The 12,770-nt window shown below is 38.4% G+C and overlaps 1 protein-coding gene across 3 annotated transcripts in view; it reads left to right on the plus strand.

The window, feature by feature from the left end:
• The window catches only part of LOC110040455 (polyamine-transporting ATPase 13A3-like), a 188,958-nt gene that overhangs the window by 146,800 nt on the left and 29,388 nt on the right, over positions 1–12,770 (plus strand). For all 3 annotated transcript variants that reach the window (XM_020745691.2, XM_020745692.2, XM_089282495.1), the window contains one exon: positions 241–320. In XM_020745691.2, the coding sequence (XP_020601350.2) occupies positions 241–320 (80 nt within the window). The remainder of the gene's footprint in view (positions 1–240; positions 321–12,770) is intronic.

Genomic DNA, 12,770 nt, shown 5'->3' on the forward strand with positions numbered 1-12,770 from the left:
TTTTATTCCATCTTGGTGCCATATATAGGTTGAGATAATTGTTCAATCTTACTTTGCTCCAGGGTTTTCTCTGGGTGTTCCATTTCTCTTCCCTGTTGAAAAACCAACATTTTCAAATTCCAATTCAACCCAAATAAGGGACCCACATGAAAACAAGCTATGGCTGTTGTAATTTTCTCGTTAAACATGTTCCTGTTATTTATTTTTGTTACATTCACCATTACAATTTTTCCTCTTAAGTTGCTTATCTCAGGAACTGTCTTTGCACGGATGTCACCAGAACAGAAAACATGGCTAATTGAAGCATTGCAGGATTTGAAGTAAGTCAGGACAAAGTTATATCCGATATGTGTACAGTGTAGTTGCAGTTACAGAGTTGCGTTTAATTCAGTTGAATATGAAAAGTAACTGTGATTTTCCAACCTTTTATAAGATGGCCATGTAAAACTAGAAGGTAAAGTAGAAAACAGTTTGGTATACTAACCTGCACCAATACAAATGACATCACTGAAGACAACAAAGATTTCCATTGACAATCCTGACATAACATTGTTTACACATCATGGATGTTTACGCCATTCTACTGTCCTTTGTGGCCCGGCCCTTAGTGGGCCAGATAGCAACATAATTGTGTTACAGCTGTACCAAATAGACACCCGGACAGTTTTTTTAATTAACTATGATTTGCTAACCTCTAATTACTTTTCTCAACCATCTTGATTGCATGCCAATAATGGAAGAATAACTGCTTGGCAATTCTTCTGATCCAAAGGAATGGTTCATGTTTTCAAAACCAAGGAAAAACTTTTCAGAAGGATCCACAAAATTGTGAACTCCTGTAATCTGAACTTTCAATATGAAAGCATCATGCCATCTAAAAACAGCAAATTTATGCAAACGGTGTTTTAAGGAAGTACCAAAATTTTTCATGGCAGAGCTTCTATCATTAAGTTGCAGTTCATTTAATGGAACAGCAAAAAGGACCAGCAACAGAGGATACATTTCTTTTTCTATATTGCCTAATGTTTACAATAAATTTTTGTGGAAAAATTCAGCCTTTTTACTGTTTAGGGATTTAGCAAGTTCGAAACGTTTGCATACTTTAATGACGATGTACATTGTAACAGCTTAAACATTCTGTCCTGCTGTCCAACTTACAGTATTGTGCAAAAGAAATGCAAAGAATAATCAACGAATATTGCGCTTTGTTCTTGCGTTTTATTGCCGATATATCAGCAAAACATCACATGGATCGGCGAACATTGAAACGAGAAATAGGCGAGATATCAATACAATCTTCGCAATATCCCGCTGAGATATCGTTCTAGTGAGACTTCATTGCAGCGATATCTCACTAAGCAAAACAATATATCGCCATGATATATCGTTGCAGGGAAGTTCGTTGTAACAATATATCGTAGTGAACTTCGCTTCAACGATTTATTGTAGTGAAGCGATTGTGTTCGATGAATCCGTGTCTGTGTACATGTGATGGGCATAGTTGAGTAATAAGTGGTTCAACAAAGCGCAAAAATTTGCTTTCAAAAAGCTCTCCATGCTCTGCCATAATAAGTGGCTTTGCTAACAGGGTTTGCTACGATTGGTCAGTGGTTTTCACTGAAATGATAACAATTTTGATGCGATTGCACAGCTAGCATATAAACTACATCTTTTCGCATATTAAAGTTACGATTGATGTCTCCACTCTCCATAGATAGACTGCGAAGGTGTTCCGGCAACCCAAAAGCATTGCAAGTTTTGTTTTGTTTTGTTGTCAGAGCCGAGAAAGCGGCGGAAATTGAGCCAAAATTGCATTTGCAACTTATGGTTGTGTGCTGTGTGCCCAATGAATTGAGTCCCAGTCTTCTAAAAGTATTTTTGTTTAAAGGAGCTCAGTCACGGTATTTTGAGTTATTTTGGCCACATACAAAATTACCTTTAAATGTTAGGAAACCTGAGAATAACAGTTTAATAAGATAGAAAAACACCAAAGAGATAATGATAAACCATAAAGGAACAAGGATGGCTAAGGGTGGGGAAGATTAACACGGATTACAAACGAGAAATTTGAAAAATTGAGGCCAAACTTTTCAATATGTGCAAACTGTGACTGAGCTCCTTTAAGGTCATTCCTCACATTTACATCACACATCCTTACTGCGCATAATTTATGGCGTCATTAGTGTGCATTCATGCACACGCTTATTGAAAACATGACGGATTTGGCTTGATATTGAGCTCTGTCAGTTGAAAAATGGCTTTAGCTCACCAACAAGCACGGGCACCCCAATGTTGTTTTCAGTCACTGTAATCAACTAATCATAGGCTTTGCGTGAGAAAAGACTGATCTAATTTCTATTGCTGAAAATTGAATAAATAAGAATAAATAGCAGATACACTGTGGTCTTTTCTATTTTGCAGTTTGGTAGCCACGTCAAGAAATTTGGTTCAAATTTTTAATCAGGGATTTAGCTTTCTGTCTGAATCAAACTTAAAATGTTTATTTGTGTCCGACAATGTATTGACTGTAGTTTAATGCGTGTTTTTATGAGTCTGGGCTCACAAAGATTTTACAATTACTGGGAATGCGTTCTTATAATAAACATCAAGTAATGCCAAAATGGGGCATTTTCAATGCTTCACTGCTTCTTAATGAGCATGGGCACTCCCCTTTTTTATTTCAAAATTGAAGTTATCATATGACAAATATTCAGTGGACAAAGTTTGAGTTTTGTTTTCCTTTATATCTTATTCCTGCTTGTTGCACACATCAGACACTATTTATTTTGTCTCCCGCACGTATTAAAAACAAGTTTGTTGAACAAAGGCTCTCAAAACTTCTCCTCTTTGTAAGCCCATTCATATTTTAATTAGGCAAGGTGCATTCTTATGGAAATTTGATTGAAGCGAACTACTGTTTCCTGAGAGGTCCAATTAGATGATTGACTACAGCGATAACAAAAATGCTTCATAGCAACTGTTGAGTTGAGCACGGGTCGCGTGTTACTGAAAGTAAATAATTGGTTCTCATTAGTAAAGTCAGAAATAAACCTTATCTATGCACCCGTGCTAACAAGAAATTTTTCTCACACAGCTTTTCAAAACTTGCACACCCTTGTACCCAGGGAAATGATGATGAAGTACTTTGCCTAAACATTGCTTCATCAAGCGCAAATAAAGAGATAGAAAAACAAGTATGCTTGCCGAATAAAATGACTTTGAAATAACTTTGAATATTACTGTTAGCTGAAGGCAGTTGAAGGGTCGCAGTTCAGATTCAATTTCTCGCTTTGCTATGACAATCAGCACTCAAACGTCCGTACGGAAACTGGATCCTAGTGATTTAAAGGCAAGTTGCTGTTTTTATCAAAGAGCCGTCTGAAACACACGTACATGTAGCATCTAATTTTCCTGTCTTCTGATTATCCTACCCACCTACACTTCTACTAGGGTCATACAATTGCCTTCTTTGCTATGACATTTGTAATAGGATTTCACGAGTAATAGAGTGGATTTTTTATGGAACCAAGGCAGGAAGATTCAGTAGATTTAAACATGCTTTTAATTAAGACTTAATTAGTTAACATTGAAAACATTAAACACACCACTCGCCATCTCAAAAAGCTGACTTCATAACGCAGAGGATTCGTCAGTATCGTAAATGATCTTTGGAGAAATGTACATGTATTTCACAATGCCGTGACGATAACTTTTTGGGGGGAAAAGATGTAACGATAACCTGGAATGATATCTCACTAAGCGAAAACAATATATCACAAAGCCAGAATGATATATCGCAAAGCAAAAACAATATATTGCTGGCAGGAAACGATATCTCGCAAAGCAACAACGATATCTCACCAAGAAATAAAACAATAACTCTAATGATATATCGCTCGATAGATTGTTAAAGGTAAAATCTCGTTATATATCGCGATATTTGTGATATTCATCGATTATCATTTGTATTACTTTACACAATACTGTATGTTTACAAACAAGTCTTTCAGCAAATCATGGATTACAATCGCAGAAAGTCCAAACAAAGTGATATTCTTTGGTGTGAAGTGCTTCTGATTGAAGTTATTGGGTACGATCCATTCAACCAAAATTTCCAGGTTGAGGTTTGAAAATTTCTTGGTGTCAAATGGATCGTTATGGGTCCGGACAGTCGTGTTCCATTCCACTCACAAAACAAGTGTCACGCTCATTTAAAATGGAGGATGTTGGATCACTGTTCCTCGCACTAGAGCTAGATTTCAACGGTGATATCAATGATATTGTGTGAGCTGTTTCGTGTGTAGTATTATTTTGCGTGGACCTTTCCCAAATATTTGCCATAATTATGAGTTCAAACACCACTTTCAAATGACGAAAAGAACATTCTAAATTCTCTTGAGAAATAAATCATCTTTAAGAGCCATTAATAGCCAAAACATACACACGGTTGGACCGAACTGATCCATTCACTTTTAGACTGAAATTTCCGGAAATTTTGGTTGAATGGATCGTGCCTATTAAGCAGACTTTCCGAGACCAATTGCAGACTTGAATTTGCTTGTAAATTCCAATTCTAACTAAACTGGGTATTTTTTTTTTTTTTTTATATATTTTATTTACCAATGACATTCGTTACTTACATTAAAGTTACTTACAGAAGAATAAAATATCTACAATTAACTTACAATCAAAAATAAATATATAATTAGCTTACGATAACAACTCTACAATATACAATGATGAGGAACACACTTATTGATAGCAGTGCAAAAAACTATCTGAAAAATGTTTCACTATAGAAACAGGGCAAGAAACTTTCTTTTTAATTCACTTGTCACTTCAGACAAGTGCAATGTGTATTTTGTTTCTCTGAACCACAAAAGTACTTGTCCAATAAAACCAACAACAATAATAAATGGACTGTTAAAGTTTTTATCGTCTGAATCCTTGAACTCCATCACCACATCCAGTGTACATCAGGCTGCTTTTGTTAGCTAATTCTGCATACTTCTGACAAGTCGAGAAGTGCATTTTGTTTGCTTCTTCTTCATAAACAGCTCAATTGAACTCTTTCAACCATGCTGGTTGAAACTTTCTGATGTGCTTTGTTTCATTATTTTTCTTGCTGTATTTGTCCTTTTTCTTTTGGAATGAACATCATTGTCAGTACTGTCAGGTGTTTCAGGTGCTGACCTCTTTAAAAAGTTGTTGTCTTTAAAATTGTCGTCAACTGAGACAAAGACGTCATGGATATGCTTGAACAGGAAAAGTACTAACAAGCATGTGTGGTATCATGAGTCTGCTATTATGCTGTACAGTAGGACTTGCAATGAATTTAATGATGGCACTTTGTGTAATGAATCAAACACACGATGTAAACAAAATGATGTTATTTTTATGTTACTTCCTGTAAGAGCTACTTATTTTTTAGGGCACTTAAGTTATCAAATATGGAAAGGATTACTTATTACAACATACATATCCAAAGAAAGCAGGTAGTAAAGTTTGTTGACTTTTTTTTAACTTGGACCTCTTCAACTTGGTCGTCTATTCAGACAATGTTTTTGGGATTCATGGGATCATCATGGTTTTGGGTTCCTGGAATCATACTTTTCCTTGTCTGTAGGGTCATTGTAAATAAAATATACTCAAATCAACCGTTACATCTTAGTTTCCACACACTGTGCACATACATTTTGCCTGCTTATATAAATAGCAAAAACAATTCCTATTACATGTGATTAATATTGGTTCCTTTTACATTCTACACATGCTGAATTAGTCACATTACATTTTCTCCTTTTCTTCCAGACAAAAATAAAGGATAAAAAACTCAAAGTTTATGCAGTCACTTGACACACTATGAAAGTAACAGTTCAAAATGTTTCTCACAACAAAACAAAGTAATCAAAGGATTAATGCCTGAAGTCTCCAAAACAGTCTCTGAATCTTTCAAGACTCTCTTAACTTCTTACTAGGCATTACACAAAGTCTCCAAAGCACACAGGCCTCCTAACAATTGGTGATGACCTCTGCACAGTTTGCTGAGTTAACAATATGGACTTGCCATCAGCATTTGACTCTCACTTTCTCCTCTAGAGAGGTACTGGGCTATTTCCAGTCACTTCTGTCATCATTGGTGGGACAATTTCCTGCCTCTGTCCAACTTAATCTGACAAACTGTTTTCTTCTCCACTTGGTCTAAACACACCATCTTGCTCAGTGTACTTCTTTACAAACACAGTATTCCTTCTGATTTCCTCTTCAGTCTCCTTTCTGACTGTTACTTCTTTTCCAGGCTTCTGAACCACTTTGGAAGGACTTGGACAGAAGTAAGTCAAAAGCTTGTTAGACTTTTCTACTCTCAGTAACCCAGTGTCACCAATCTGTATTGACTTGAGCAGTGCACCTCTACGTGCATCGGCATACGCTTTGCTCTTCAATTTATTCAACCAATCCCAATCACAAACTTCTTCTCTCAATGCCTTTTTGATTTCTCTTCTTAACTCTGGCAATTTCGTCCTCATCTCCCAACGTACAAACATCAAGTAGAAGGTTGTGGCACCTGTGGCAGCTTGTGGAGTGAATCGGTATGCTGCCAGCCAAGTAACCAACTCAGTTCGCCAATTCTTCCCTTCTAAATTAGCATTCTGAAAAGACTTGAGCAATGAATGGTTCTGGCATCTGACCTCTCCATTGACTTGAGGCCACAGTGGCATCATCCTTCAAAGCTGATACTTTGACTTTACCACATCCTGATGACCCTCCTGAGCCAGTTTTACTATCTTGTTTCGCAAGATTTTGAGTACCACTATCCTTGTACCATGAAGCAAAAGCTCACCATGGGTGCATAATATTTGTCTGTGACATGTGCATTTGAAGGAACCGTACACCATTCCCAGTTCCCGGTCTCACACAGGTCTTCCCTAAGCACAACTCTTCATCATTGTAGGACGCCTCTTCAATCTCCTTCTGTGATAATGCTACCGGGGGTTGACTCTCTACAACGCCTCTGACGAAATAGTACTTCTCGCCATGGTCCAATGGACCGAGATAATGAGATAATGCATCAGCAATGTTTGTCTTTCCAGGTTGGTACACAATTTTAAAGTCATAACCTTGTAGCCACAACACCCATCTCTCAATTCGCGCACAAGGCTTTGACATTTGTGAATAGACTCATTCCAAGGGTTTATGATCTGCTTTCAGCTCAAAGCTTCTTCCGGATAGATACATGTTAAATTGCTCACAGGCCCAAACCAATTCCAACGCCTCTTTTTCTGTCTGACTGTAGTGTCTCTCCACGTCAGTCAAGCTTCTAGATGCATAGGAGACAGCCCTTCATATCCCTCCTTGTTCTTGGGTAGGAGCTGCACCTAAACCCTCTGGGGATGCATCTGTTATGATTCTTGTGATGTCCTACGGTCAACCCTGAAGTAACAATGTCTCAGCCCAAGTGACAAGACACTTCAGCTCCTGACAAGCTGTTTGCTGATCGTCACCCCACTTAAAGGTGACACCCTTTTTGATCAGCTCTTGAATGGGCTTGGCTATGGATGCTACATCTGGCATGAACTTTGCTGAATATTGAACGAGACCCATAAAAGAGCGTATCTCACTTGTGTCCTTAGGAGGCTGTGCATCTCTAATGGCACTAACCTTCTCTTTGCTTGGGTTAAAGCCATTGCTGGCCAGTTCATAACTGAAAAACATGAGCTTTGAGTCGAAACTCATACTTGTCTCCGTTCACTGTTAACCCCACTTCACTCAGCCTATCCAACACTGCTAAAAAGGCATTGGTCATGCTTTACACCCTTGCCATGAAAAATTAGATGATCCAGGACATCCCCTCAACACATCTCTGACAATTTGCTGGTTTTTGCTCCGCTGCCAACGTCATACCAAACATCATCCGCTTATAACAAAGACCTCAAAAGTAGTGATGTGTTGACTGTCCTCATTAAGTACAATCTGATGGAAACCCATTTGAGATCAATTTTGCTGAACATGGTACCCTTGTTCAAATTTTGTAAAAGTTCACCACTGGTGGAATCAGGTGTCTTGCTTCGTTCACATGATGCACATCCACGCACACCCTTACATCTCCATCACCCTTAGTAATAACCACAAAAGGTAAGATCCATCCGTAGGCCCATCTGGTACTTCCTCTATAATTTAATGGGTGGCATGGGCATCAATGGGTTAATATACCCAAAATGACTGTTACATCTTAGTTTCCCCACACACCACTCATATATTGAGCCTGCTTCTATAAATGGCGAAAGCAATTCCCATTATGTGATTGGTTCATTATACATTCCACACATGAAGAAGCTAGTCATAAAAGGGGATAAGTGACGATTTTGGTTGCTTTTCTTTTTTCTTGCTCCAAATTAGCTGAAGTTTTGCATGTGGTCTTCAATGTAATAGAAAAATGTGGTTCTGTATTTTTGTCCCTGGTTTTTGCTTTGTTTTCGAGTTAAAACGTAGGCAAAAAACTTGGCTTTTCCTAGGCATGTCTTTAGGAGTTTATTTGTTGAACAGCAAACAGGCAGACTGTTTATAGTGTATGAAGTCAAAACCAAATCCCACAGCATATAGAGCGGAAATCTGGGAACGGATTGTTTACACCGGTTATTGTGACGTGAACACAACACGTGAATCGATCGAGCGTCAAATGAAATGCCATCAAACAAAAAAGAGATGTGCCGCATTAGAGCTCTGTCAACTAATATCTTAAGCATTGTTTTAAAGTACCTTGTGTGCCTACCTGGTGGTTGAGAGGCATCATAAAGCCTCGATAAACCCGTAAGTCATCAGCACGTTTTAAAGAATCAAAATGTGTTCTGAAACTTCGAAGGCAGCTGATATACTGTAATCGTGTTATCGGCGTTCGAAGTCAGATCGAGCCAGGTAGCAAAGTCCAAGAGCAGTTCTTGCCCAAGAAAAATACCCTCTGGTGAGTTGTGGCCCATTTGCCAAGCGTTGCTAGCGTCAAAGTTTGGAAAGCGAGAACTGGTTTTAGACTTATAAAATTTGTCTTGTATCGACCGCCATGTCTTCCTGCGCACGAGGTGTAAAGACCCTTCCCGGCATGCATTGCGATTACGTTCTGCGGACGTTTCTCGAACTGGTAACTAGATTTAAACATAATAATGGCCAGCAAGTGGCGATGGATTGTAACAGATCTGTGATCCAGTTTGCGTTGATTTTATTTCAAATCGGCATGATTTGTAGTGTTTTGAGCTTCTGGGATCAGGGGACATGCAGATGTATGGAGACCCGTACGTTGCGCAGAAGGGTTAATCTGTTAATCTGTCAGCCCTATTTATAGAGCGTTTTCACGTGGAGTCATCAAATTCTTAAATCCAAAACTAAACAGCCGCCAAAGTTGTTATCCTCATCAGGCATAAGAGGTACCAGCGCATTTTGAACTTGGAAGTTATGGCGGTGCGTGACATCAAGCTACGATCGCGTTTGTCGAAAACTATGTTTTATCTCGTGATTTTTTAGCCATTGAAGACGTTGCCGTATTTGAAAAAGTGTTTATTGAAATCTTTATTTGTTTCATTTTATTTTTATTTACACCTTTTTTTGACCTGAAATCAGCATTTTTGAGCTTATACGTTGCGTGAAATTACCATTTTCAGGAGCCCATCATGGGCTCCTACCATTTTGCCGTTTTCTAAGTGAAACCAACATCCTTGCCGTCACGCGTTAATGTCAAATTAACATTTTAACCTATTTAGACCTGAAATCAACATCATCGAGCTTATGCGCTGCGTAAAATTGACATTTTGCTGGTTTCTAAGTGAAACCAACATCCTTGCCGTCACGCGTCAATGTGAAATCAACATTTAAACCTTTTTTGACCTAAAAGCAACAATTTTGAGCTTATACGTTGCGTGGAATTGACATTTTGCTCGTTTCTAAGAGAAATCAACCTCCTTGCCGTCACGCGTTAACGCGAAATCAACATTTTAACCTATTTAGACCTGAAATCAACATCATTGAGCTTATGCGCTGCGTAAAATGGACATTTTGCTGGTTTCTAAGTGAAACCAACATCCTTGCCGTCACGTGTTAACGCGAAATCAACATTTAAACCTTTTCTTGACCTAAAATCAACATTTTTGAGCTTATACGTTGTGTGGAATTGACATTTTGCTGGTTTCTAAGAGAAATCAACCTCCTTGCCGTCGCGCGTTAACGTGAAATCAACATTTTAACCTATTTAGACCTGAAATCAACATCATTGAGCTTATGCGTTGCGTGAAATTGACATTTTGCTGGTTTCTAAGTGAAACCAACATCCTTGCCGTCACGCATTAACGCGAAATCAACATTTTAACCTATTTAGACCTGAAATCAACATCATTGAGCTTATGCGCTACGTAAAATTGACATTTTGCTGGTTTCTAAGTGAAACCAACATCCTTGCCGTCACGCGTTAACGTGAAATCAACATTTAAACCTTTTTTGACCTAAAATCAACATTTTTGAGCTTATATGTTGCGTGGAATTGACATTTTGCTGGTTTCTAAGAGAAATCAACCTCCTTGCCGTCACGCGTTAACGTGAAATCAACATTTTAACCTACTTAGACCTGAAATCAACATCATTGAGCTTATGCGCTGGGTAAAATTGACATTTTGCTGGTTTCTAAGTGAAACCAACATCCTTGCCGTCACGCGTTAACGCGAAATCAACATTTAAACCTTTTTTTGACCTAAAATCAACATTTTTGAGCTTATACGTTGTGTGGAATTGACATTTTGCTGGTTTCTAAGAGAAATCAACCTCCTTGCTGTCGCGCGTTAACGTGAAATCAACATTTTAACCTATTTAGACCTGAAATCAACATCATTGAGCTTATGCGCTGCGTAAAATTGACATTTTGCTGGTTTCTAAGTGAAACCAACATCCTTGCCGTCACGCGTTAACGCGAAATCAACATTTAAACCTTTTTTGACCTAAAATCAACATTTTTGAGCTTATACATTGCGTGGAATTGACATTTTGCTGGTTTCTAAGAGAAATCAACCTCCTTGCCGTCGCGCGTTAACGTGAAATCAACATTTTAACCTATTTAGACCTGAAATCAACATCATTGAGCTTATGCGTTGCGTGAAATTGACATTTTGCTGGTTTCTAAGTGAAACCAACATCCTTGCCGTCACGCATAAACGCAAAATCAACATTTTAACCTATTTAGACCTGAAATCAACATCATTGAGCTTATGCGCTGCGTAAAATTGACATTTTGCTGGTTTCTAAGTGAAACCAACATCCTTGCCGTCACGCGTTAACGTGAAATCAACATTTAAACCTTTTTTGACCTAAAATCAACATTTTTGAGCTTATACGTTGCGTGGAATTGACATTTTGCTGATTTCTAAGAGAAATCAACCTCCTTGCCGTCACGCGTTAACGTGAAATCAACATTTTAACCTACTTAGACCTGAAATCAACATCATTGAGCTTATGCGCTGCGTAAAATTGACATTTTGCTGGTTTCTAAGTGAAACCAACATCCTTGCCGTCACGCGTTAACGTGAAATCAACATTTAAACCTTTTTTGACCTAAAATCAACATTTTTGAGCTTATACATTGCGTGAAATTGACATTTTGCTGCTTTCTAAGTGAGATCAAAGTCCCTGCGGTCACGGCGGGCCGATCCTTTGTTATGATAAACCGAGGCGAGACTTCGACTTATAACAAAGGCTTGGCTTGGTTATTATAACAAAGGATCGGCTCTGTTTATCATAACAAAGGCCCAGCTTCGTTTATTTGCAGCCTCGGCGGGAAAAGGGCGTTAGGTATTTTAATCAAAAGTGAACTTTGTCGAAAACGCTCCAAATTTCGCATAGAGTTTTGTTTAGGTATGTTTAGCAATGTCCCGTAGTTTTTGCGCTAAACCTTGCTTCGTTTTCAGGATATTGCGTATGTAAAAAACCACTCAGTTTTCCTAGCGGCGTCTTTATAAAGCGAAGCAAAAACCAGCAGCAAAAATACAGGAACACGTTTTTCTATTACATTGAAGACCACATGCAAAAATTCAGCTAATTTGGAGCAAGAAAAAAGAAAAGCAACCAAAATCGTCACTTATCCCCTTTTATGACTAGCTTCTTCAATGCTCCCTCATCATAGGCCTGCAATGCGTGCAGAGAGCTAGATTATAATGCTCTCTGCACGCATTGCAGGCCTATGATGAGGGAGCATAATGCTCATCATAGGCCTGCAATGCGTGCGGAGAGCTAGATTATAATGCTCTCTGCACGCATTGCAGGCCTATGATGAGGGAGCATAATGCTCATCATAGGCCTGCAATGCGTGACGCAAAAATACAGGAACACGTTTTTCTATTACATTGAAGACCACATGCAAAAATTCAGCTAATTTGGAGCAAGAAAAAAGAAAAGCAACCAAAATCGTCACTTATCCCCTTTTATGACTAGCTTCTTCACATGCAGAATTAGTCACGACACTACATTGTCAGAACGGAAAAGTTACCCGTCCCAGACATTCGAATGGTGCAAGTTTCCTGCTCTGGGAAATAAACTGCCACACTTCTTGTAAAACAACTTGCCGAAAGTGGCAAAATTTGGTTCAGGCTCCCTAAGGATTGGGCGGTGATACTTGGTCCTTTGTGACATTTTTAGTATTAAAGGGAAGGATGTCTAATATTTCATATAACAAAATTGCAAATGTTATTGCCAAAATATATGAGTTTCTGGAGGTTGAACGAAATATCTTTTAGGCTCAACAA

This window comes from Orbicella faveolata, unplaced genomic scaffold (genome assembly GCF_042242905.1).
Source record: "Orbicella faveolata isolate gen_17 unplaced genomic scaffold, um_ofav_v1 contig_12, whole genome shotgun sequence".
Classification (NCBI taxonomy): Eukaryota; Metazoa; Cnidaria; class Anthozoa; order Scleractinia; family Merulinidae; genus Orbicella; species Orbicella faveolata.